Raw genomic sequence first — 26,133 nt, forward strand, 5'->3', positions numbered from 1 at the left:
GGAACAGTCAGAGGGTAGACTGGGAGGGGCATAAAATCTGGAGTGTAAAAAAAAAAGAAAAAAATAATTAAAAATTGTTACTCGTTCCAGTGTAAATGTATGTAAATTAAATATGGTCAAGATTGGATTCCTAGCTTGATCTTAGCACAAGGGAGTCAAGAAGGGTTAAATAAGTTTCCTCTGAAGATATATAATCACAAGACGGCTTCAATTGTGTGTGTCTCTGTACAAACGTATTCATTTTTAAACTTAGTTTGAAGTCACATATACATGCTTTTATAATCAGTTATTTTTGTGTGTGTGTGCAATTCATTCACAGTAAGTGCATTCACTTAGCTGTATAGGCATCAACCACCATTTATCTATAGAATGATTTTTACCTTCCAAAACTGAGTAGTATCCCCTACCTGCTAAACTAATAGCTTTCTGGTCCTTTATTTTCTCAGGTCCCCAGCAACCACCATTTTCCTTGATATCTCTGGATTTGATTACTCTAGGAACTTCAGATAAATTTAGTGAATAATAGTTCTCCATTTGTGACTGGCTATTTCACTTAGCATAAATGATTTAAGTATATATATGTTGCAACATGTCTTAGAATTTCCTTTATGAGACTAAATAATATTCTAAATATATGCCTACTTTATTTAATAAATTCATTTGGGGGTATGTACTAGATTATCATGCTTACACCTTCTAGTTATTGTGAATAATACAGTGTTTTTAAATGTGGTTGCTTGGGTTTCTGTCATTAGTTCTTTAGGGAATATTCTCAGAAGTAGAACTACTGAATTCTATCTACAATGCTATTTTATATTATTTTTTCTGTGTTATTTATATGATTATTTTTAAAGTTTGTTTTTTGAATTACAGGCAGGTAGCTAGAATTGGAGTAGGTTAGCTTATTAGGTAATGATTTGGGCATTAGGAAATGTTCAAGGGAAGACTAAATAATGTTTTAAGGTGTATACATGCTTCAAATGGACAGGAATTAGACAAATGTCAGATCCTCTGGGACTGAAGTTATGTGGTGCTGGGAGTTGAACCTTAGTCCTCTGGAAGAGTAGCCAGTGCTCTTAACTGCTGACCCATATCTCCAGCTCCTGGCAAAAATCTTGAGATAACCTCCCAACTACAATAGTCTATCACTTTATTCTCCAAGTCTATGAAAATTGAAGCTTATGGATCATGTTTGATTTCCTTTTCCTTATTTCTCCTTGTACTTCCTGATAAACTATTCCTGACCTTCTCCCAACAATACAGTTTAAATGTCATCTTTCTTTTATTTGTTTTTTGAGATAGAGTTTATGTAGTCTAGACTGGCCTTGAACTTGATAATGTAGCCAAGGATGATCTTGCATTTCTGGTCCTCTTGCCTCTACCCACCAAGTTCTGGAATAATATCTATGTCTATCTTTCTTGTGTTTAACAGTATTTATTGTGCATGGGAAATGTGCCAAGCTTTGTTCCATGTAAGTTTCTGCTTTAGTAGCATGTTAAAAACTCTGGGAAAAGCACAGAGAGATAACTTGAGGCAGTTTGGCTACTGTGATGTGTGGAGAAAATAGAGCATAATAGTGGACAAAGAAACACTAAGGCCTGGACGTGTGGAGGTATAGGTGTGTCGTTTTCAAGTATAACTGTCAGGGAAAGCCTCTCTGAAGGGGTGGTGTTTTAACTGACACATGAATGTTGATCAGGAGCTGTCATGTGGGGGAAACACCCAGCTGGGCAGAAGACTAGCAAAGGCAAAGACTTCATGGGGGAAATAGCTTGGCATGCTTTGGTGTTAGAAAGAAAACCTGAGTGTCTAGGGAGCGCAGGAGAGGTAAGAGTAAATCTCAGAGTGCCTTGTAGACCAAGTTAGTATTTGAATTTCATTATAATTGAATCCTAATGAGAAGTCACAAGACCATTTATGATACAATTTATATTTTAGAAAAGCTGTTCTGGCATATTTATGGGCTGTTGACAGAGAGCAGCTATAATGAAAGTGGCAAGATAGGAGACTGTTGCAGTTGTCCAAGTGAGAGATAAGTGGCTTGAACTATCTCAGGTAATTTTTCTTTTCTACCTTTTTCTCTGTATATCAATATGTAGATAGACTCTTCTTGTGAAATATTGTGCATTTTAGAAATAGTGCTTAAAAATAGTTTTCCTTTGCAGTTTTAGTTAGGTATGCAACTATTGTCACCGTTAGATTTTGTGGTTTCTTTTTTTTTTTTCTTCCTTTTTTTTTTCGGAGCTGAGGACCGAACCCAGGGCCTTGTGCTTTCTAGGTAAGCGCTCTACCACTGAGCTAAATCCCCAACCCCAGATTTATGGTTTTTTAAGGATAGGTTAAAAGTCTTATTCTTCCTAATTTATTACTATTATCATTGTAAGTATCACAAAGTTACTAATTTGGTGTTTGTACTGGTTAGTTGTTTTTGTCAACTTCATAAGGATTTTTAAAGCTGGGCCCAACTTGGGGATGGCTCATGTGCAATTCTGGACAAGAATTCTGTGTCTGGAGCCCATGCCTTAAAAGAGCATATGTGGACTTAAAATAGTACAAAGTGAGAACCTTTCTGAAAGTTATCCTTTGAGCATCACATGTGCACATGGTACATGAGAAACCTGTACCCTTACATATATAATAAGTAATTAAGAAAATAAAAATCCCCATATGTAAGCTTAGAATGTTTTATTGATTCCTCTGGTAACATGATACTTTTATTAAATCCAACCAAAATATCTCCCAGATATCCTTTTTGCTAACAGGTGTGTAAATGAATAAGGTGTGCTGAAAAAATGGTGATTGGTAAGTTACAAATATTAAAGTGCATTTTAACTCGTGATATGTTTCCTGGGATCTAACTCCATGGCAAGTTTATCTATGTATCTGTACTCAGAAACAGCAAAAGAATATCCGGATAGATTCAAGAATATAGAGTAGTTGCTGAAGGAATGCTCAAACTTAATCCATTGTAGAGGAATTTTAATGTAGCAATATGGGTGCTCTGATCATATCCAGAGACCTTCTAAGTCTATGCAATCTGGCTGGAATGTAGATATGCCACAACACCTTTACCTCCCCTGGCTGGAATACAGGCATGCCTGTAGCATACACCTTTAAGGAAAAATTAGTTTGTAGAAGGAAGCAGCCATGATTGAAAGTGACATCTAATTGAGGGACAGACAAAGTAATGAATCAGAGAAAGATCTGACAGAATGAATCAGAGATAGGATATGCCTAACTCTCACATGAACAGCACAGGAAAGAGAAGCTATTTAAGAGCACCTCAGGGAGAGAGAGAGTGAGTCAGTTGGGAGTCAGGGCAGTGAGTGCAGTGCAGTGGAATTGAGGCAGTTAAAGCCAGAGAATAAGAAGTAGCTATAAGACAAGAACAGATTGCCAGAGTTAGTTTGAAGCCAAGCAGAACAATTCAGTGAGAACTGAGAGAAGCCAGAGTGAATCATTCAGCTTGGAGAGGAATTTGAGCCAGATCATCTGAGTTGAACCAGCCAGCTGGAGCTTGGAAGGAACTAGAAAGGGTGGGCTTATTCAGCAGTGAGCCTCTGAGATGGCAACTACACCAGGCAGATAAAGGTCACATTTATATTTGGCATCTAACATGGGGCCTGAACCCACAACTCTGAGATTAAGAATCTCATGTTATACCCACTGAGCTTAAAAGCCACATTTACAATTCATAAATTGAACTATGATGAGATTAAGGAGCTATGAAAAACATAACTCTGGAATTCCCACTTTTTCTACTTTCATTTGTTTAATAAGCATTTACTTTGCCTGTTTTTTTCAATGGTCAGGTGGATTTACTCTTCAGTTTATTAGTATCTTTAAATTCTGATTAGAAAGATAAAATATATGCTATTTAGAGTTACTAGTCAGCATTTTTTCAAGTTACTATATAATTTATTAGATAATACAAAATTTATAATTTTAAATATATATTAATTTAATATATTAATGCAAATTCATAAGAAACATTTCCACCAAAATCTGCACTCAGTTTTGTTGCTATGTAAATAACTGGAAAGTATGTGTCTAAATTATGCTCTTTATGGTGCTGGAGCGATGGCTCAGTGGTTAAGAGCACTGACTTCCAGAGGTCCTGAGTTCAAGTCCCAACAACCACATGGTGGCTCACAACCATCTGTAATGAGATCTGATGCCCTCTTCTGGTGTGTCTGAAGACAGCTACAGTGTACCTATATACATAAAATAAATAAATATTTAAAAATATACTCTTTCTCTTAAAGAAATTAAAAATTTCACTTTCACTTGTTTTTCACTATAGGGAAACATGAGTGTTTTCAAGAAATTATGTTTTTTAAAACTTGTGACTGCTTTTTCAGTCTCAAGCAGTCCGTTGATTGTTTACATGTGATGTCCTCAGGAAGTCAGAGTTGCATGCTTCCATGCTAATTGAAAAATGGACTCTGAATCCTGGCAACTGAAACCAATAGAAGTACGTCACTACCTGTGTCTCCGTGCTGACGCTGTGTCAGCAGTTTGTCTTGTTTAATTGGGAACTCCTTCGGTTGTGTGTTTACAATGGGGTCTTTCAGGGGAACATGTCTGCTTGACTATGTACTGTGTATGTCTGAGTATCTTCTCCATACACACTTTAAGCTCTGTTATACGGGCCTATTTATTGTTTAGTATTGATGTTTAGTTTTATTTATTTCTTTATCAAGAACACACTCCTGTTCCTCTTTGCTAGCTAGCAGTAGGCTGTGTTTCTAATGATGCATCTTTGTGTAGGGCACTGAATATGATTCTGGAAAAATTGTTAAACTTGTTATACATGACTGATAAGCTATGTGATTTATTTTTAAGGAAGTTTAAGATTTTAGAGATGGAATAATTTGAGTTTGGCTTGAGTTTGTGCCCTCTTAATGTTATTAACTGCTCATTTAAAACTTAACATTGAACGTTTAAGTGAAGTTGAGAGTATTTCAAATGTTACACGATTGGTTTTTGTTGTTTTTATTTCTTGTCTAGGTAGAAAAGGCCAATGAGCAGTTGGAAATAGTGTGAGACGAGAGATATACCTTGTTATTTAGTATACTTTATTGACAGCTGTGTGTCCCAAGGATTTTGGCCTTAGAATTGATGCAGAATACAAGCTAACCATCTTTTTTTCTGTAAAGTTGTAGTACAGTCACTAGATCCTAGAAAGAAAGATGGTTTGTTTGGAAAGTTATGGTTGACATTTAAGAATGGGTGAGTTTAAAAAATTTAAAAGAATTTGAAATAATTTTAATTTTTATCTCCATGGCATGTAATATTGGAGTGAGTTTTAGGCAGTTTGGGAATCCAGCTGAAGGGAAGTTGAGTTTGGGGTTTACACTTCATTTAGGTGGCACGCGCTTACATGTTTTTCTCTTGCTATTTCCTAGTACATATACATTTCCACTAGCCATGGAGCAATATCCTCACAAGGCCACAAAGTCAAAAATATGTTTAAAATGCACTGTAATCTGCTTAACCATCATAGTTCAGTTGAGCCTTAAGTATGCCTAAACACTCCATTAATCTACAGCTGGATACAATCGTCTAACAATAAAGCCTGTTTGAAGGTAAAGTATGCAGTATCTTCTGTAATTTATTGAATACTGTACTGAAGGTGAAAAACGTTGGCTGTGTGAATTCAGGAGACACATGTGGGCATTTCGTAGACAAGAAGCCACGAAACAATGTCCTGAAACAGCTAGTAATTTTAGTACAAACAGTGCAGTGGCTGTTTGTTTTTGATTCTGACAACTAGGAGTTATAGTTCACTACTGCTATCCTTTGTTGTGAAAGTGTATCTTAAAGAACTGTATTACAGCTTGAATAATGGTGAAAATTCAGGACTCAAAAGTATGGTTTCTCTTGGATTCATTATCGTTTCACACCATTACAACACTGAGCCCTATGTGTTGAACCTTTGATCTTAGAGTGTTTTCATAGCATGACATCTGGAGACCTTCTCGTACCTGCTCTGCTGCCTCATAGTTAGGATGCAGTGATGCAAGGCCAGAGGTCTTAGGGTGATGAAGCTGTTGTGCATTGTCTGGCACTAGAAGAATGTGGTAGAGGCAAATGTGAAAGAAATCGAGCTAGAAGCCAGTCTGGGAAAACTTTTGGTTTGTTATCGTACAAATAAAAGGGACAATTTGAGTTTCCCTAAATTTCTATATGTGTGTGTGTGTATTCTAAACTGTATTTTCTAAAATTAATGTTTTTTTTTCTTTTTTTCGGAGCTGGGGACCGAACCCAGGGCCTTGTGCTTGCTAGGCAAGCGCTCTACCACTGAGCTAAATCCCAACCCCAAAATTAATGTTTTTTAAAAATTTATTTTTTATAGAATATCTGTGATAGTCTTACCAGATAATGAGTGCTCACAAAAGATATGCAATAAAATCCAATAAAATGTAGAGGCAATAAATAGAAGAGTCTGGGGGATATTGATAAAAAGTCCTTTTTTATGTTTTGTGATGCTGTGACTCTTTCTTCAGTGTAGAGTGCTTTTACCCTTGTACCTAGTTTTGACTTGTAACTTTTTCCTGTGAGGTAGTCTCTCTGAACTTACAATGCTCAAGTTCAGCTAAGTAGAGTGTATCATACCAACAGCTGTATGAGTCTTCATTGTAGCTGTATTTATTACTGACTCCGCAAATGAAAACCCGTCAAATGTCCATAAACTAAAGCATGAATAAAGAAGGTGGCTTATTAATGCCACAGAATACCACAGAGAAATAAGATGAACTAGTGACACAATGTTAACACATTTTATAGACACTGTTTTTAGAAAACAACAGATCTAAAAGATGATGTATTACATAATTCAACTCATGAAATTCAAAAAGTGGGAAACACAGAAATCAAAATAGTTACAACTATCTAGACAGTAATGACTAAGAGTGAATAACAGTTTCTTCTGACGTGTTAGGAATTAGGTATTTCTAGACTTAGGTGGTAACTGTAAGTATATGCCTATGAAAATATTCAAGAATCACATATCTATGATCAACATATTTTTGTATGTTTGGATGCTCCAATAAAAAATTTACCTCCAAATTGGGGGAAGAAAACAGAAGCTTTAGTCTAGAATTTGGAGGCATGAATAGTAACAGAGAGGTGTGGAGAGTGGTATTTTAGATAGGGTAGTGAATGCCAAGAGGAACATACAAATATTGCATTTGGTCAATATATTTAGAAAAAATGTTTTCTGCAAACTAAAATGTGTTTACTGAGATAAAATCACTTAAACTTTATTGGAGCAATATTTACTTACCTTAGCTTTCTTGTTTCTAAAACTTATTAACACCTGCATAGTTTAAATAAAATTTTGTATGGTAGTGTCTATATAGCATCAACAGATTTCTCAATTTACTAACAACTCTGAATGCTAGCAGCCTCTATTTGGGGCATGACTTCCTTCCCTCTGCATTATTTTTTGTGTATGCCTTGTATCGACCAAGAACAGGATGATTTACTCCTCTATTAAATACCCATCTTACCATGCATACCTCCAAATTCTATGAAAGCAGGTGATGTTAATAGACTTCAATGTGTTTCATGAAATAAAATAAACAGCCTAAGCAATAATATTTGCCATATGTAATATATAACATGTGATATACAATATATCTATAATATATAATATATATGTATATAATATAAAATGATATGTGTCTAAACAGTATATTCTGGGGTTGGGAACATAGTATTTGATTGTTTTGCTGTTAGAAATTGAGCACCAAATTCCACACATGAGGTAAAGAAAAAACCCTGTAAAGAACCAATCGAAGAAGTTAGGAGAAAGCAATACACAGAAGGAAGGAATAGTCTTGTTCTCACAGTAATTGAGATAGCTAGGGAAGGCAGTAGACTTGGTGACTATGGGTTGTGGATGACCTTCTCTACTGAACATAAATTTGGAAACAAGAAATGATGGTTATGTACTTTTTGAGGAAAGTAGCTTAGACTCCAAGAGGAGTGGTTCTAGGGAAAAATGAAGTCCAGTGAAGTTTTTGTTATGTGTATATTTCAAAAATAGGTGGATGAACATTCAAGTCTGATAAAGATCCCAGCAGCATAGGAGGAAAAAATAATAATATTCAAATAGGTTAAAGTAAAGCAGAAATATAAACTAGAACAGGGAGGCAAAAGAAACAGGATCATGATATAGGGGGAAAAGACAGGCATAGCAGTGAGCAGTGGGGTTCAGTGACAGTGATTTCGACACTCATGATTGCACGCTCTCTCTCTCTATATATATGTATATATATGCATATATACATACACACATATATCTATATATATCGCACAACTTGTAATATGTATAATATTTGACTTTCTGTTTTTGCTTGCTTTCAAGAAATTCTTTTTTAATTTATTTGTATTTTATGTGCATTGGTATTTTGCCTACATGTATGCTTGTGTGAGGGTGTCAGATCTTTGAGTTATAGACAGTTGTGAGCTGCCATGTGGGTGCTGGGAATTGAACCTAGGTCCTCAGGAAGAACAGTCAGTGCTCTTAACTGCTGAGACATCTCTCTGGCCCCAGAAATTCTTTGAATTTTCACATTTATTTATTCCTCTAGCCACTACCCCTGTGTGCATGGAGGCCAGAGATCAATGTATGTCTTCCCCAGTTATTTTCCCACTTTCTAGTTTATGTATTTATATTTTATGAACAAATTTTCTTTATTGAAAGTTTCACACATCTATATAATACACGTACAGTTAGTATACTCCCACCATTTCTTGTTACCCTCCATTAAAAAAGGAGCATTTCTCTTTATTTATTACCTAATTTTGCTTGTTTTGTGGTCCACAGGGTTTAACCTAGATATGTGCAACCCTGAGTTTGGACCTATCTGGTAGGACTCATTTAAGAGTATACCACAGAATTCTATGCCTCCCTACCTCCTGGAATCTGTTAATTGTCATTAAATTAATGGTGATAAGGCCCTGTACAGAGCTGATTGTTAGAGGGGTATGACTTGTATAAGCTCTTGTCTGTCGATGTTCCACCTGCTATTTTTTTCTTTTAATATTATTTATTTTTAATTTACATTTTAATTATTATCCCCTTTCCCTCTCTTTCTGTTCCAAAATCCACTATCTTATCACCATACCCCAAATTCTAAGAGGGTGTTTCCTCACCCACCCACCCACCCACCCACTCCTGCCTCCCGAGCCAAATATTCCCCTACAATGGAATATCCAGCCTTGACAGGAACAAGGGCCTCTCCTCACATTGATGCCCAACAAGGCCATCCTCTGCTACATATGTGGATGGAGCCATATGTCCATCTCAGTATACTCTTGGCATAGTGGTTTAGTCATTAGGAGCTCTGTGCAGTCTGGTTGGTTGATACTGTGCTTCTTACGGGGTTGCAAACCCCTTCAGCTCTTCAGTCCTTTCTATAACACCTCCATTGGGGAGCCTGTTCACAGTTCAATGGTTGGCTGCTAGTATCTGCTTCTGTATTTTTCATGCTCTGGCAAAGCCTCTCAGGAGACAGCTATATCAGGATCCTGTCAGCATGCACTTCTTGACATCCACAATATTGTCTGTGTTTGATAACTCTATATGGGATGGATCCCCCATATGGGGCAGTCCCTGAATGGTCTTCTGCTCTAAACTTTGTCTCTATATTTCCTCCTATGAATATTTTTGTTCCTCCTTATATTAAGGTCTGAAGCATCTACAATTTGGTCTTCTTTCTTCTTGAGCTTCATGTGGTTGGTGAATTATATCCTGGGTATTCTGAGCTTTTAGGCTAATATCCACTTATTAGTGAGTGCATACAATGTGTTCTTCTGCGATTGCCACCCGCTATTTTTGATAAGAGTCTCACTAAACCTGGAGCTTACCTATTCTGATAGGTTGACTGGGCAGCAGACTCAGGGATCCTCCTGTCTGCTTTGTTAGTTCTGGGATTGTGGCCTACTACACTGTATGTATGTATGTATGTATGTATGTATGTATGTATGTATGTATGTATGTATGTATGTGTTATGTATTCATTTACTGTGTGTGGTAGGGACTGACCCACTGAGCCATCTTCCTAATCCCCACTGTTACTTTAGTTTCTTGTGACTACAGTACTTTACAAACTTACCAACAACGAACAAGGATTCATTCATATATTTTCTTGATAGTTGCCATTATCTCTGCACACTATGCACTCATTTGCATTAGTCTGATGAATATAGATTAAACACTTTCAATTTTTTTTCAATTTCAATTTTATGGCAATTTTAAAGAAAAGAGTTAAAGGACTTATACTGCCAAAGTGAAGATAAGTCACAGATCAGTAAAAGACATTCCAACAAAAGCTTTATACATAGAATATATAAGGAATGTAAAGACCTATTATTTTTTTTTTCTGGGCAAAGTGGCAGGATCACAACAGGACTTAGGAATTAGCATTGGGGCCCTTCTTCTTGCCGAAGGTGGGCACAACATTGACAAAGCATTGGTTGTACTGCATTTGCCTCTTGGCCCGACCAGTCTTCTTCTTCTTCTTTTCCTGTTTGGCCACCTTGGGAGTCTGACCTCTTACTTTCCCAGCACGAGCCAGAGAACCATGAACTTTACCTCCCAGCATGCGGCCAGCTATCTCCAGAGTGGTCAGGGCCTCTACACCACACTGGCCTAGAGTGGCCTCATCCTCCAGTGGCGAGCCTGCCAGAAGCACGACTTGATCTTCCGGGGCAATGCCTTCTAGTGAGGCCACGTGAGCTTTGATCTGGGTGACCGTCTCCTGGCTGGTCACCTCGAGGGTGTGTAGTTCCTGGGCACGGACAAAGAGCTGCATTTTGGCTACCGTGGATGCTGCTGCTGCAACCGTGAAGATGGAGTCAAGAAAAAGCGTAAAGACCTATTATTAACACTTTCAGGAGACCCAAAACAATTTAAATCAGCAAATATTTAAAGGAATATTCAAATGGAAAATTACCTCATGTAAAATGTACTCAAACTTCACTAACATCAAAGTCATACAAATTAAATGAATAAGGAGACAGAACCACACAGTATACGGAACACATAAACACTTTGGTCAAATAGCCCATGGATGTGAAACAACTGGGCTCTCAGCTGTGATCGCTGAGTTAGTAAACTGGTATGACTATAGAAAATTGCAGTTAATCACATGTCTGCCTTTGACTCGGTAAACTTCATAGTAAGTTTATAGCTTTTACTTTACTTTTATTTACCATTTTTCTGTTTTATTTGTTGGCATTTTCTTTTGCTGTTACATACTGTTTCATAAATTTTATATTTTACTAGTTTATACATAGAAATATAATAGGTAAGTCATAAACCTCAAAAACTTTAAAAAATGAATTTATTCTTTATGGCTTTTTATTTGTAGATTCCATTGGGTTTGCTATGTATTCATTTATCTGTTGGTGTTTCTTATTTGTACCCAATCTTTGTTCTTTCTCATAATCTGATCTATTTTCTTGGCTAGAACCTATAGTTTAGTGTTGAATAGAAGTGACATTATTGAATCACCCTTTCTTCCTAACCACAAGGAAAATGTTCTGTATTTTACCATTGAGATTGGTGTTAGCTGTAAATTGTTTATGTGTTACTATTGTTGGCAATAGATACATTTGATTAGAAAAGGAAAGTTTGTTCTTTTTGGGATACTGATGATTTTTATAAAGGAATAATGAATGTTAAATCTGCACATGCTTTTCTCATATTGATAGAGATGATTCTAGAACTTAATTCTCTCCTTTATTTTGCTAATGTGATGATTTCCTTTATTTTTGAATGTTGAATCAAACTTTTTGTTTTTTTTTTCTGGAATATATTCTACTTGGTTATGTTATTTATATATTACTGTTCCTTAAATTTCTATTTTGATTCTTAAATTTTTCATCTGTGCTCATAATAGATTCTGGCTTTAATTTTCTTATGTCCAAGTTTGATACTGTGTAATTGGTTCATTCTGGTCTCAAATTGTTGGCATATATAAGATTGACTTCTGCTACTTTTATTTTATTTTATTTTTCTCTTTTCTTTTTTTCGGAGCTGGGGATCGAAACCAGGGCTTTGCGCTCGCTAGGCAAGCACTCTACCGCTGAGCTAAATCCCCAACCCCTATTTTATTTTATTTTTTATTTTTTTATTTTTTTTATTTTTTTTATTAACTTGAGTATTTCTTATATACATTTCGAGTGTTATTCCCTTTCCCGGTATCCGGGCAAACATCGCCCTCCCCCCTCCCCTTCCTTATGGGTGTTCCCCTCCCAACCCTCCCCCCATTGCCGCCCTCCCCCCACCAGTCTAGTTCACTGGGGTTCAGTCTTAGCAGGACCCAGGGCTTCCCCTTCCACTGGTGCTCTTACTAGGATATTCATTGCTACCTATGAGGTCAGAGTCCAGGGTCAGTCCATGTATAGTCTTTAGGTAGTGGCTTAGTCCCTGGAAGCTCTGGTTGCTTGGCATTGTTGTACATATGGGGTCTCCAGCCCCTTCAAGCTCTTCCAGTTCTTTCTCTGATTCCTTCAACGGGGGTCCTATTCTCAGTTCAGTGGTTTGCTGCTGGCATTCGCCTCTGTATTTGCTGTATTCTGGCTGTGTCTCTCAGGAGCGATCTACATCCGGCTCCTGTCGGTCTGCACTTCTTTGCTTCATCCATCTTGTCTAACTGGGTTGCTGTATATGTATGGGCCACATGTGGGGCAGGCTCTGAGTGGGTGTTCCTTCAGTCTCTGTTTTAATCTTTGCCTCTCTCTTCCCTGCCAAGGGTATTCTTGTTCCCCTTTTAAAGAAGGAGTGAAGCATTCACATTTTGATCATCCGTCTTGAGTTTCATTTGTTCTAGGCATCTAGGGTAATTCAAGCATTTGGGCTAATAGACACTTATCAATGAGTGCATACCATGTATGTCTTTCTGTGATTGGGTTAGCTTACTCAGGATGATATTTTCCAGTTCCAACCATTTGCCTACGAATTTCATAAAGTCGTTGTTTTCGATAGCTGAGTAATATTCCATTGTGTAGATGTACCACATTTTCTGTATCCATTCCTCTGTTGAAGGGCATCTGGGTTCTTTCCAGCTTCTGGCTATTATAAATAAGGCTGCAGTGAACATAGTGGAGCACGTGTCTTTTTTATATGTTGGGGCATCTTTTGGGTATATGCCCAATAGAGGTATAGCTGGATCCTCAGGCAGTTCAATGTCCAATTTTCTGAGGATCCTCCAGACTGATTTCCAGAATGGTTGTACGAGTATGCAATCCCACCAACAATGGAGGAGTGTTCCTCTTTCTCCACATCCTCGCCAGCATCTGTTGTCCCCTGAGTTTTTGATCTTAGCCATTCTCACTGGTGTGAGGTGAAATCTCAGGGTTGTTTTGATTTGCATTTCCCTTATGACTAAAGATGTTGAACATTTCTTTAGGTGTTTCTCAGCCATTCGGCATTCCTCAGCTGTGAATTCTTTGTTTAGCTCTGAACCCCATTTTTTAATAGGGTTATTTGTTTCCCTGCGGTCTAACTTCTTGAGTTCTTTGTATATTTTGGATATAAGGCCTCTATCTGTTGTAGGATTGGTAAAGATCTTTTCCCAATCTGTTGGTTGCCGTTTTGTCCTAACCACAGTGTCCTTTGCCTTACAGAAGCTTTGCAGTTTTATGAGATCCCATTTGTCGATTCTTGATCTTAGAGCGTAAGCAATTGGTGTTTTGTTTAGGAAATTTTTTCCAGTGCCCATGTGTTCCAGATGCTTCCCTAGTTTTTCTTCTATCAGTTTGAGTGTGTCTGGTTTGATGTGGTGGTCCTAGATCCACTTGGACTTAAGCTTTGTACAGGGTGATAAGCATGGATCGATCTGCATTCTTCTACATGTTGACCTCCAGTTGATCCAGCACCATTTGCTGAAAATGCTATCTTTTTTCCATTGGATGGTTTTGGCTCCTTTGTCAAAAATCAAGTGACCATAGGTGTGTGGGTTCATTTCTGGGTCTTCAATTCTATTCCATTGGTCTATCTGTCTGTCTCTGTACCAATACCATGCAGTTTTTATCACTATTGCTCTGTAATACTGCTTGAGTTCAGGGATAGTGATTCCCCCTGAAGTCCTTTTATTGTTGAGGATAGCTTTAGCTATCCTGGGTTTTTTGTTATTCCAGATGAATTTGCAAATTGTTCTGTCTAACTCTTTGAAGAATTGTTTTGGTATTTTGATGGGGATTGCATTGAATCTGTAGATCGCTTTTGGTAAAATGGCCATTTTTACTATATTAATCCTGCCAATCCATGAGCATGGGAGATCTTTCCATCTTCTGAGGTCTTCTTCAATTTCCTTCTTCAGTGTCTTGAAGTTCTTATTGTACAGATCTTTTACTTGCTTTGTTAAAGTCACAAGGAGGTACTTTATATTATTTGGGTCTATTATGAAGGGTGTCGTTTCCCTAATTTCTTTCTCGCCTTGTTTCTCTTTTGTATAGAGGAAGGCAACCGATTTATTTGAGTTAATTTTATACCCAGCCACTTTGCTGAAGTTGTTTATCAGCTTTTGTAGTTCTCTGGTGGAACTTTTGGGATCACTTAAATATACTATCATATCATCTGCAAATAGTGATATTTTGACTTCTTCTTTTCCGATCTGTATCCCCTTGACCTCCTTTTGTTGTCTGATTGCTCTGGCTAGAACTTCAAGAACTATATTGAATAAGTAGGGAGAGAGTGGGCAGCCTTGTGTAGTCCCTGATTTTAGTGGGATTGCTTCAAGTTTCTCTCCATTTAGTTTAATGTTAGCAACTGGTTTGCTTTATATGGCTTTTACTGTGTTCAGGTATGGGCCTTGAATTCCTATTCTTTCCAGGACTTTAATCATGAAGGGGTGTTGAATTTTGTCAAATGCTTTCTCAGCGTCTAATGAAATGATCATGTGGTTTTGTTCTTTCAGTTTGTTTATATAATGGATCACGTTGATGGTTTTCCGTATATTAAACCATCCCTGCATGCCTGGGATGAAGCCTACTTGGTCATGGTGGATGATTGTTTTGATGTGCTCTTGGATTCGGTTTGCCAGAATTTTGTTGAGTATTTTTGCATCGATATTCATAAGGGAAATTGGTCTGAAGTTCTCTTTCTTTGTTGGGTCTTTGTGTGGTTTAGGTATAAGAGTAATTGTGGCTTCGTAGAAGGTATTCGGTAGTGATCCATCTGTTTCAATTTTGTGGAATAGTTTGGATAATATTGGTATGAGGTCTTCTATGAAGGTTTGATAGAATTCTGCACTAAACCCGTCTGGACCTGGGCTCTTTTTGGTTGGGAGACCTTTAATGACTGCTTCTATTTCCTTAGGAGTTATGGGGTTGTTTAACTGGTTTATCTGTTCCTGATTTAACTTCGGTACCTGGTATCTGTCTAGGAAATTGTCCATTTCCTGAATATTTTCAAGTTTTGTTGAGTATAGGTTTTTATAGTAAGATCTGATGATTTTTTGAATTTCCTCTGAATCTGTTGTTATGTCTCCCTTTTCATTTCTGATTTTGTTAATTTGGACGCACTCTCCGTGTCCTCTCGTTAGTCTGGCTAAGGGTTTATCTATCATGTTGATTTTCTCAAAGAACCAACTTTTGGTTCTGTTGATTCTTTCTATGGTCCTTTTTGTTTCTACTTGGTTGATTTCCTGCTCTGAGTTTGATTATTTCCTGCCTTCTACTCCTCCTGGGTGTATTTGCTTCTTTTTGTTCTAGAGCTTTTAGGTGTGCTGTCAAGCTGGTCACATATGCTCTTTCCTGTTTCTTTCTGCAGGCACTCAGCGCTATGAGTTTTCCTCTTAGCACAGCTTTCATTGTGTCCCATAAGTTTGGGTATGTTGTACCTTCATTTTCATTAAATTCTAAAAAGTTTTTAATTTCTTTCTTTATTTCTTCCTTGACCAGGTTATCATTGAGTAGAGCATTGTTCAATTTCCAAGTATATGTGGGCATTCTTCCTTGATTGTTATTGAAGACCAGTTTTAGGCCGTGGTGGTCCGATAGCACACATGGGATTATTTCTATCTTTCTGTACCTGTTGAGGCCCGTTTTTTGACCAATTATATGGTCAGTTTGGAGAAAGTACCATGAGGAGCTGAGAAGAAGGTATATCCTTTTGCTTTAGGATAGAATGTTCTATAAATATCCGTTAAGTCCATTTGGCTCATGACTTCTCTTAGTCTGTCTACATCTCTGTTTAATTTCTGTTTCCATGATCTGTCCATTGATGAGAGTGGGGTGTTGAAATCTCCCACTATTATTGTGTGAGGTGCAATGTGTGTTTTGAGCTTTAGTAAGGTTTCTTTTACATATGTAGGTGCTCTTGTATTTGGGGCATAGATATTTAGGATTGAGAGTTCATCTTGGTGGATTTTTCCTTTGATGAATATGAAGTGTCCTTCCTTATCTTTTTTGATGACTTTTAGTTGAAAATTGATTTTATTTGATATTAGAATGGCTACTCCAGCTTGCTTCTTCCAACCATTTGCTTGGAAAATTGTTTTCCAGCCTTTCACTCTGAGGTAATGCCTGTCTTTGTCTCTGAGGTGCGTTTCCTGTAGGCAGCAGAATGCAGGGTCCTCGTTGCGTATCCAGTTTGTTAATCTATGTCTTTTTATTGGGGAGTTGAGGCCATTGATGTTGAGAGATATTAAGGAATAGTGATTATTGCTTCCCGTTATATTCATATTTGGATGTGAGGTTATGTTTGTGTGCTTTCATTCTCTTTGTTTTGTTGCCAAGACGATTAGTTTCTTGCTTCTTCTAGAGTATAGCTTGCCTCCTTATGTTGGGCTTTACCTTTTATTATCCTTTGTAGTGCTGGATTTGTAGAAAGATATTGTGTAAATTTGGTTTTGTCATGGAATATCTTGGTTTCTCCATCTATGTTAATTGAGAGTTTTGCAGGATACAGTAACCTGGGCTGGCATTTGTGTTCTCTTAGGGTCTGTATGACATCAGTCCAGGATCTTCTGGCCTTCATAGTTTCTGGCGAGAAGTCTGGTGTGATTCTGATAGGTCTGCCTTTATATGTTACTTGACCTTTTTCCCTTACTGCTTTTAATATTCTTTATTTATTTTGTGCGTTTGGTGTTTTGACTATTATGTGACGGGAGGTGTTTCTTTTCTGGTCCAATCTATTTGGAGTTCTGTAGGCTTCTTGTATGCCTATGGGTATCTCTTTTTTTAGGATAGGGAAGTTTTCTTCTATGATTTTGTTGAAGATATTTACTGGTCCTTTGAGCTGGGAGTCTTCACTCTCTTCTATACCTATTATCCTTAGGTTTGATCTTCTCATTGAGTCCTGGATTTCCTGTATGTTTTGGACCAGTAGCTTTTTCTGCTTTACATTATCTTTGACAGTTGAGTCAATGATTTCTATGGAATCTTCTGCTCCTGAGATTCTCTCTTCCATCTCTTGTATTCTGTTGGTGAAGCTTGTATCTACAGCTCCTTGTCTCTTCTTTTGGTTTTCTATATCCAGCGTTGTTTCTATGTGTTCTTTCTTGATTGATTCTATTTCCATTTTTAATTCCTTCAACTGTTTGATTGTGTTTTCCTGGAATTCTTTCAGGGATTTTTGTGACTCCTCTCTATGGGCTTCTACTTGTTTATTTATGATTTCCTGATATTCTTTCAGGGATTTTTGCGTTTCCTCTCTATGGGCTTCTACTTGTTTATTTATGTTTTCCTGGAATTCTTTCAGGCATTTTTGCAATTCCTCTCTGTAGGCTTCTACTTGTTTATTAATGTTTTCCTGTGTTTCTCTAAGGGAGTTCTTCATGTCTTTCTTGAAGTCCTCCAGCATCATGATCAAATATGATTTTGAAACTAGATCTTGCTTTTCTGGTGTGTTTGGACATTCCATGTTTGTTTTGGTGGGAGAATTGGGCTCCGATGATGCCATGTAGTCTTGGTTTCTGTTGCTTGGGTTCCTGCTCTTGCCTCTCGCCATCAGATTATCTCTAGTGTTACTTTGTTCTGCTATTTCTGACAGTGGCTAGACTGTCCCTATAAGCCTGTGTGTCAGGAGTGCTGTAGACCTGTTTTCCTGTTTTCTTTCAGCCAGTTATGGGGACAGAGTGTTCTGCTTTCGTGCGTGTAGTTTTTCCTCTCTACAGGTCTTCAGCTGTTCCTGTGGGCCTGTGTCTTGAGTTCACCAGGCAGGTCACTTGCAGCATACAAGTTGGTCTTACCTGTGGTCCCGAGGCTCAAGTTTGCTCGCGGGGTGCTGCCCACGGGCTCTCTGCGGTGGCAGCAACCAGGAAGACCTGTGCCGCCCCTTCTGGGAGCTTCAGTGCACCAGGGTTCCAGATGGCCTTTGGTGTTTTCCTCTGGCGTCCGAGATGTATGTACAGAGAGCAGTCTCTTCTGGTTTCCCAGGCTTGTCTGCCTCTCTGAAGGTTTAGCTCTCTCTCCCACGGGATTTGGGTGCAGAGAACTGTTTATCCGGTCTGTTTCCTTCAGGTTCCGGCGGTGTCTCCTATCTTTTTTTTTTTTTTTTGCTTTTTTTTTTTTTTATTAACTTGAGTATTTCTTATATACATTTCGAGTGTTATTCCCTTTCCCGGTTTCCGGGGAAACATCCCCCTCCCCCCTCCCCTTCCTTATGGGTGTTCCCCTCCCAACCCTCCCCCCATTGCCGCCCTCCCCCCATAGACTAGTTCACTGGGGGTTCAGTCTTAGCAGGACCCAGGGCTTCCCCTTCCACTGGTGCTCTTACTAGGCTATTCATTGCTACCTATGGGGTCAGAGTCCAGGGTCAGTCCATGTATAGTCTTTAGGTAGTGGCTTAGTCCCTGGAAGCTCTGGTTGCTTGGCATTGTTGTACTTTTGGGGTCTCGAGCCCCTTCAAGCTCTTCCAGTTCTTTCTCTGATTCCTTCAATAGGGGACCTATTCTCAGTTCAGTGGTTTGCTGCTGTCATTCGCCTCTGTATTTGCTGTATTCTGGCTGTGTCTCTCAGGAGCGATCTACATCCGGCTCCTGTCGGTCTGCACTTCTTTGCTTCATCCATCTTGTCTAATTGGGTGGCTGTATATGTATGGGCCACATGTGGGGCAGGCTCTGAATGGGTGTTCCTTAAGTCTCTGTTTTAACTATCTTATTTTTTTAATCTCCAGATTTTATTTCCCTCCTGGTCCACCCTCTGACTGTTCCCCATCCCATACCTCCTCCCCACCCCCCTGTCTTCATGAGGATGTCCTCACCCCCCACTAGACCTCTAAATTCCCTGGGGCCTCCAGTCTCTTGAGGGTTAGGTACATTTCTCTGACTGAATCCAGACCAGGCAGTCCTCTTCTGTATATGTGTTGAGGGCCTCATATCAGCTAGTGTATGCTTCCTGGTTGGTGGTCTGGTGTCTGAGAGATCTGGGAGGTCCAGATTAAATTGAGTCTGCTGGTTCTCGTACAGGGTTGCCCTCCTACCTCAGCTTCTTCCAGTTTTTCCCTAATTCAACCAGAGGGGTCAGCATCTTCTGTCAATTTGTTGGGTGCAAATATCTGAATTTGACTCTTTCAGCCACTTGTTGGGTCTTTTGGAGGGCAGTCATGAAGTTGAGTCTTTTTGTGAGTGCTCCATAAATAATAGTGTCAGGCATTGAGGCCTACCCTTGAACTGGATCCCACTTTGGTCCTGTTGCTGGACCTCCTTTTCCTCAGGCTCCTCTCCATTTCCATCCCTGCATTTCTTTCAGACAGGAACAATTATGGGTCAGAACTTTGGCTGTGGGTTGGCAATCCCCCATCCCTTACTTGATGCCCTGTCTTTCTACTGGAGGAGGGCCCTACAAGTTCCCTCTCCCCACTGTAGGGCATTTCATCTAGGGTCCCTTCCTTTGAATCCTGAAATTCTCTCAACTCTCTGGTACATTCTGGAGGGTCCCCCCACCTTCTATCTCCAGAGGTTGCCTGTTTCCATTCTTTCTGCAGGCTCTCAGGGTTTCAGTCCTTTCCCCCACCTAATACTAGATCATGTTCCCCTCATCCCTCCCCTCCCCTTTCCCCCCTTGTTCCCTCCCTTAACATTGATGCAATAGTTACCAAAATGGGTCATGTTTTTCTTAGAGAAACTGGAACTTAGAGAAGTTGAGACCCACTAGACACAGGTCTATAATCCTAGCACAAGAGATGTAAGATAGGAGGATATTGGATCTGAAGCCACCTGGGCTTCCTATTGTCTCAAAATCAAACCAGACGTGACCAGCCCCTAATTCTGATTTACTTCAAAGCCAGTGTTTCATAGTGCAGCTGGAAGAGACTGATTGGCTAGGTGGCTATGTAGTGTGAGTCTTAAGGAGTATTGGAAGTTGTTCTTTGGAACGTTTAGCAGATGTCTCTGAGCTAGGCTAAGAAGAGTCCTCTTCAGGAATGTTTCTTGGTTGTCTGTGGCTTAGCCAGCTAATCTTGGTGACTCTGCTGGCTCTGTGGAATAAAAAGTCTGCCCACTCCAAGAGTGAAGTTTTATTTCTCTGTGAGAAACAAATAGATAGTTGAAATTTATTGGGATTCTTTTCTTTCCCCCATCCCCAAATCCACATAGTCTTGGCAACACTTCTGGAGTTGTAAAAGTTAGAATATTTCCAAACTTGACTCTTAAAGGATATGATAGGATGAAGGAGTCAATTCGTTCTACACTGACAGGCCCATGGATAAAGGGGAAGCTTCCCACAGTCGTCAGGAATGGAGCCATTCTTACAGAAACAAGTTGCAGCAGTGCTTCTTGTGGGAACGGCTTTACCTTTGGTTACGTTTAAGTGACACAAAATATTTGAGAAACTGTTTCTTATTTGGTGATTATTTTCTTTTTTTTTAAATATAGTTTTCAGACAATGAATTACTCACGAATTATTCTAGTTATTTGGCTCTTGTATGACTTTGCAGCAGGTCTTAATGCTGCTCTATGATTATAATTTATACTGTGTCTGTGATATGATCTTATTTGCTTTATATGAAAGCATCACTAAGTTTGGCTCATTTCCAGTAAACTTTATTAGAAAGTCTGTCTCCTTTCCAGTGCTCATTTTTAAATCATAAAGTGTTATTTATGGAAACCTATGTGAATAATCTTAGCAAAGAGGATGCTTTTGAATTGAAAGAGTTCTGTTTTAAAATCTTAGAATTTTCATAGGCAAATGGAGGCAACTGGAAAATATCATCCTGTGTGAGATAACCCAATCACAGAACAACACAGATGGTATGCACTCATTGATAAGTGGCTATTAGCCCAAATGCTTGAATTACCCTAGATGCACAGAACACCTGAAACTCAAGTCGGACGATCAAAATTCGAATGCTTCACTCCTTTAAAAGGGGAACAAGAATACCCTTGGCAGGGAATAGGGAGGCAAAGATTAAAACAGAGGCAGAAGGAACACCCATTCAGAGCCTGCCCCACATGTGGCCCATACATATACAGCCACCCAATTAGACAAGATGGATGAAGCAAAGAAGTGCAGGCCAACAGGAACCAGATGTAGATCTCTCCTGAGAGACACAGCCAGAATACAGCAAATACAGAGGCGAACGCCAGCAGCAAACCCCTGAACTGAGAACGGGACCCCCGTTGAAGGAATCAGAGAAAGGACTGAAAGAGCTTGAAGGGGCTCAAGACCCCATATGTACAACAATGCCAAGCAACCAGAGCTTCCAGGGACTAAGCCACTACCTAAAGACTATACGTGGACTGACCCTGGACTCTGACCTCATAGGTAGCAATGAATATCCTAGTAAGAGCACCAGTGGAAGGGGAAGCCCTGGGTCCTGCCAAGACTGAACCCCCAGTGAACGTGATTGTTGGGGGGGTGGGCGGTAATAGGGGGAGGATGGGGAGGGGAACACCCATATAGAAGGGGAGTGGGAGGGGTTGGGGGATGTTGACCTGTAAACCGGGAAAGGGAATAACAATCGAAATGTGAATAAGAAATACTCAATGAAGAAAAAAAAATAAAAAAAAGAGTTAACTAAAAAAAAAATCTTAGAATTTTAGAGCTCGAGAAAGAGGTTGTTTGTTTTCTAGAATTGCTATCTCAGGGTAACCTTCTTGAAAAGGGGGGCATTTGTTACTAATTTATATATTGCCAATAATTGTGATACTGTTAATTTAAAGGCCTAGGCATTACCTGTGATCACCTTAAGATGAAATTCCAGGTCTTTTTCCTTCCCTGTAATTCTTGTTGTAAAGATCATAGTTCTTTTAAATTTTTTTTTTTTGGTTCTTTTTTTCGGAGCTGGGGACCGAACCCAGGGCCTTGCGCTTCCTAGGCAAGCGCTCTACCACTGAGCTAAATCCCCAGCCCCATAGTTCTTTTATTCTTCTGTAGGTTTAGTAGGTTATAATGTGTTGATCTGAATGTTTGTCAAGGTTATTAATTAGGATTAGAAAGATTTAATTTTTATATAAGATATTAGTTAATCGTTATAATTATTTGTATTGAATAACAAGTTTAGTTTCAGAGGTTCAGTACTTTGGGATTAGAAACATTTGCTCTAGAAATTAAAACCCAAAGATAGGAAAAGCTGATTGATTTTTTTTTAGTTTGACAGTGAAACATGGACAATGAGATGCTATTACCCGCTGTCAGAACTAGGTATGAGAAAAGAAAGATTTGGATTCAAAGTTACTCACGAGCTGGTATCTGTAATTCTTTGCTTAAAAAATGTCATGCTTTGACTTGTTCTGTAGAAAGTGCTTGACAGTTTCTTTATATTTAAGAAAGCTATTTCTTATAGCAGCCTTATTTATAATAGCCAGAAGCTGGAAAGAACCCAGATGACCTTCTACATAGGAATGGATTCAAAAAATGTGGTACATCTACACAATGGAATATTACTCAGCTATCAAAAACAATGACTTCATCAAATTCATAGGCAAATGGATATGAACTAGAAAATATCATCCTGAATGACGTTACTCAATCACAGAAAAACATACTTGGTATGCATTCATTGATAAGTGGATATTAGCCAAAAAGCTCAAATTACTCAAGATGCAATCCACAGACTACAGGAAGCTCAAGAAGGATGACCAAAATGTGGATGTTCCCACTCCTCCTTAAAAGGGGAAAAATATCCACAGGAGGCGATATGGAAGCAAAGTTTAGAGCAGCGACTCAAGGGATGGCCATTCAGAGCCTGACATACATGTGGCCCATAGATATATATATATCTATCTCCACAAAAACTAGGTAAGATTGATGAAGCTAGAAAACGCATGCTGAAAGGGACCGGATATAGATCTCCCCTGAGAGGCATATCCAGAGCATGTCCAATACAGAGGTCAATGCTAGCAGCAAACCACCAAACTGAGAATAGGACCCCCTTGGGCTGAATTAGAGGAAGTATTGAAAGAGTTGAAGGAGCTTGCAACCCCATAAGAACAACAATGCCAACCAATCAGAGCTTCCAGGGACTAAACCACTACCTAAAGACTATACATGGACTGACCCAGGGCTCCAACTGCATATGTAGCAGAGAATAGCCTTGCTAGGGCATCAGGGGAAGGGGAAGCCCTTGGTCCTGCCAAGGTTGGACCCCCAGTGCAGGGGGATATGGGGGGCAATAAAGGGGATGTATAGGGGGAATACCCATATGGGGGAGGGGAGGGGGAGGGGAGGGGAGGGGAGGGGGGCTTATGGACAGGGAACTGGGAAGGGGAAAACCCTTTGAAATGTAAGTAAAGAAATATATCTAATAAAAAATTGAAAAAAGAAAGCTATTTCTTAACAAACTTTCTGGAAAAAACCCTGAAATTTCGGTTGAAGTTTCTTCTTGCTGCTCTCATTTCTAAGATTGAGCAGTAAGCTTGGGAAGCTGTTTGCAGCAGTGTCTCCAAACATCAGGCACATCTTACTCTTGTTCATGTCTGATGTCATTGTATTCCTTTTCTGTATTTTATCTTGCTTTAGTTATTTTTTGAGAGCCTGACAGAGAGGGCAAAAGGTCAGTTGGAAGAAAACTGTTATGAAACTGAAACTAAAAGTGCTTAGCTGTACACTAGTCAGTTGTCAGTTGTGCTTGTGTATCACCCAGAGGAGAATTTGGACTTGGACTGCTTTTACTGCTTAGTGTTCCTCAGTTAAAATTAGTTTCATCATTTTGTTAACAGACCCAAATCTGATTTCTGTGACCATCCTGTTCACTGCTTATACTGAAGTGATGATTAGTACTTTTAATGTTAGTTTTATAAAACATAACAGGGCTTAATTTTCTTTATATGTGAGATTTACTCTCCACAAATTTCAGTTTGCGTATTTCAGTGGCAAAATAAGAGTTATTCATCTTGTAGCCCGTTATGGGTGTGAATGAACAGTTTTAATTGCATTTCCTTAGCACTTTTATAATTGCATTCAGTGAGCAATAAATACCTAGTTTTTTGTTATTTTATAATAAAAGTAGTTTAAAATTTTGAAAAATTTAAATGTAAAATTGATGCTTAATTTTTATAATTTGAATTTTTAATGTAGTATGCAAACATATTTAAAAGTCAAGCAACACTAAAAGGTAAAAGATGAAAACTCACAATCCTATGCCTAGTTCTTCCCTATTATCTGGTCCTGCTCCCCAGAGCAGTCAATTGTAGTTCCTCTTCCTGTACCCTATATTGTTCTCTTCTTTTTAAACGTACTTAATTTAAAGTAGTAAGGCTTTCTATCCGTTTCTTGGCTTATATAATTCCCTTACAGTAATTGAGACTAAACTCTTCCAAGCCCTCCTTTTACTCTTCCTGTTTTAGTTCATTGAACACTTTGTGTCTTCTTAAACTCATTAAACTCTGTGTCTTATGGTTCATCTAAGTAGTTCTCTTGGTAAACATTTCTATACGAGTGAATAATTTGGTAGGGGAGATACTGTCTGGATCTTTTATGTTGCTTGTATTTTTGCAGTGAGATTTACCTTGTATCTGATAATGGACAGAAGTTCGGGGCAGAACATAGGCTGTGCCTTGGAGCTTGGGCCTGAAGGTTGGCTATAGCTCAGGTGGAATGAAGTCAGTTGGATACAGGGGTCTGGGATACCATGCAGGCTGTGCATCCAGGTCTAACTTTGGAGTTTGGGGCTGAGCCGGGTGTTGAGGGTACACAGATGGGAGGATCAGGTATATTTGCTATGCTAGGCCTTGGTGAAGAATATAATATGCAGGACATGGGTGGGTCAAGAGATTGGTTGCAGCATGGGACAGAGGGTCCTGGTGGGAGCCCTGAGGTTGTGTGTAGTTCAGGCAGGGGTGAACAGACTAGGTCAGGACATTTGATGTTGGGCTAGAGTTAGATGGGGGCTTAGTGAGGTTGTTTGCAAGAGAGAGTCGGCAAACTCATCTTTCTAGACTCTGGGAAGGTGCCTTTTTCTAGTTTTTTTATTTTAATTAGGTAAATTTAATACCCATTTTTCTGTGTTTATATTTTTGATTATAAAAATACTGATTGCCCTCAGGACCAGCAGAATGAATTGAAATATGCAGCCTGGGGGTGAATGGGTATGGAAATTGGTGGGGCCTTCTAGAATGTACCAGAGACCTGGGAGTTGAGAGAATCTCAGGATTCAAAGGGAGGGACCTTAGATAAAATGCCCAAAAGTAGGGCATCAAGTGGAGGGATGGGGTTGCCATCCCATAGTCAAAAACTCTGACCCAGAATTGTTCCTGTCTAAAAGAACTGCAGGGACAAAAATAGAGAAGAGACTGAGGGAAAGAATGTCCAGTGACAGGCCCAACTTGGGACCCATCTCAAGGGGAGGCTCCAGATCCTGACACTATTACAGACGCTGTGGTGTGATTACAGACAGGAGGCTAGCATGGCTGTCCTCTAAGAGGCCCAACAAACAGCTGACTGAGACAGACGCAGATACTTACACTCAACCACTGGACTGAAGTCAGGGACACCTGTGGTTGAATTAGGGAAATGTTGGAAGAAGCTGAGGAGGAAGACTACCCCGTAGGAAGACCAGCAGTCTCAACTAACCTGGACCCCTGAGATCTCTAATACTGAGCCACCAACCAGGCAGCATACATTAGGTGGTTTGAGGCCCCTGACAAATTTACAGCAGAGGGCAGCCTGGTCTGGCCTTAGGGAGAGAAGCTGCACCTAACCCTGGAGAGATTTGAGGCCCCAGGGAGTGG

At 39.2% G+C, this 26,133-nt stretch overlaps 2 protein-coding genes across 5 annotated transcripts in view; one reads left to right on the plus strand and one right to left on the minus strand.

Moving 5' to 3' along the window:
• The window catches only part of Pde3b (phosphodiesterase 3B), a 163,297-nt gene that overhangs the window by 10,269 nt on the left and 126,895 nt on the right, over positions 1-26,133 (plus strand). The window lies entirely within an intron of this gene.
• Positions 10,411-10,911, minus strand: LOC102548890 (ubiquitin-like protein FUBI-like). Its single transcript, XM_039101136.2, has one exon. The coding sequence runs from the start codon at positions 10,825-10,827 to the stop codon at positions 10,426-10,428; it is 402 nt and encodes a 133-aa protein (XP_038957064.1). The 5' UTR covers positions 10,828-10,911; the 3' UTR covers positions 10,411-10,425.

This window comes from Rattus norvegicus, chromosome 1 (genome assembly GCF_036323735.1).
Source record: "Rattus norvegicus strain BN/NHsdMcwi chromosome 1, GRCr8, whole genome shotgun sequence".
Lineage (NCBI taxonomy): Eukaryota > Metazoa > Chordata > Mammalia > Rodentia > Muridae > Rattus > Rattus norvegicus.

Excerpts from the sequence above, each read along its gene's own strand:
- LOC102548890 (XM_039101136.2), bottom strand. The coding sequence starts at position 10,827 with ATGCAGCTCTTTGTCCGTGCCCAGGAACTACACACCCTCGAGGTGACC.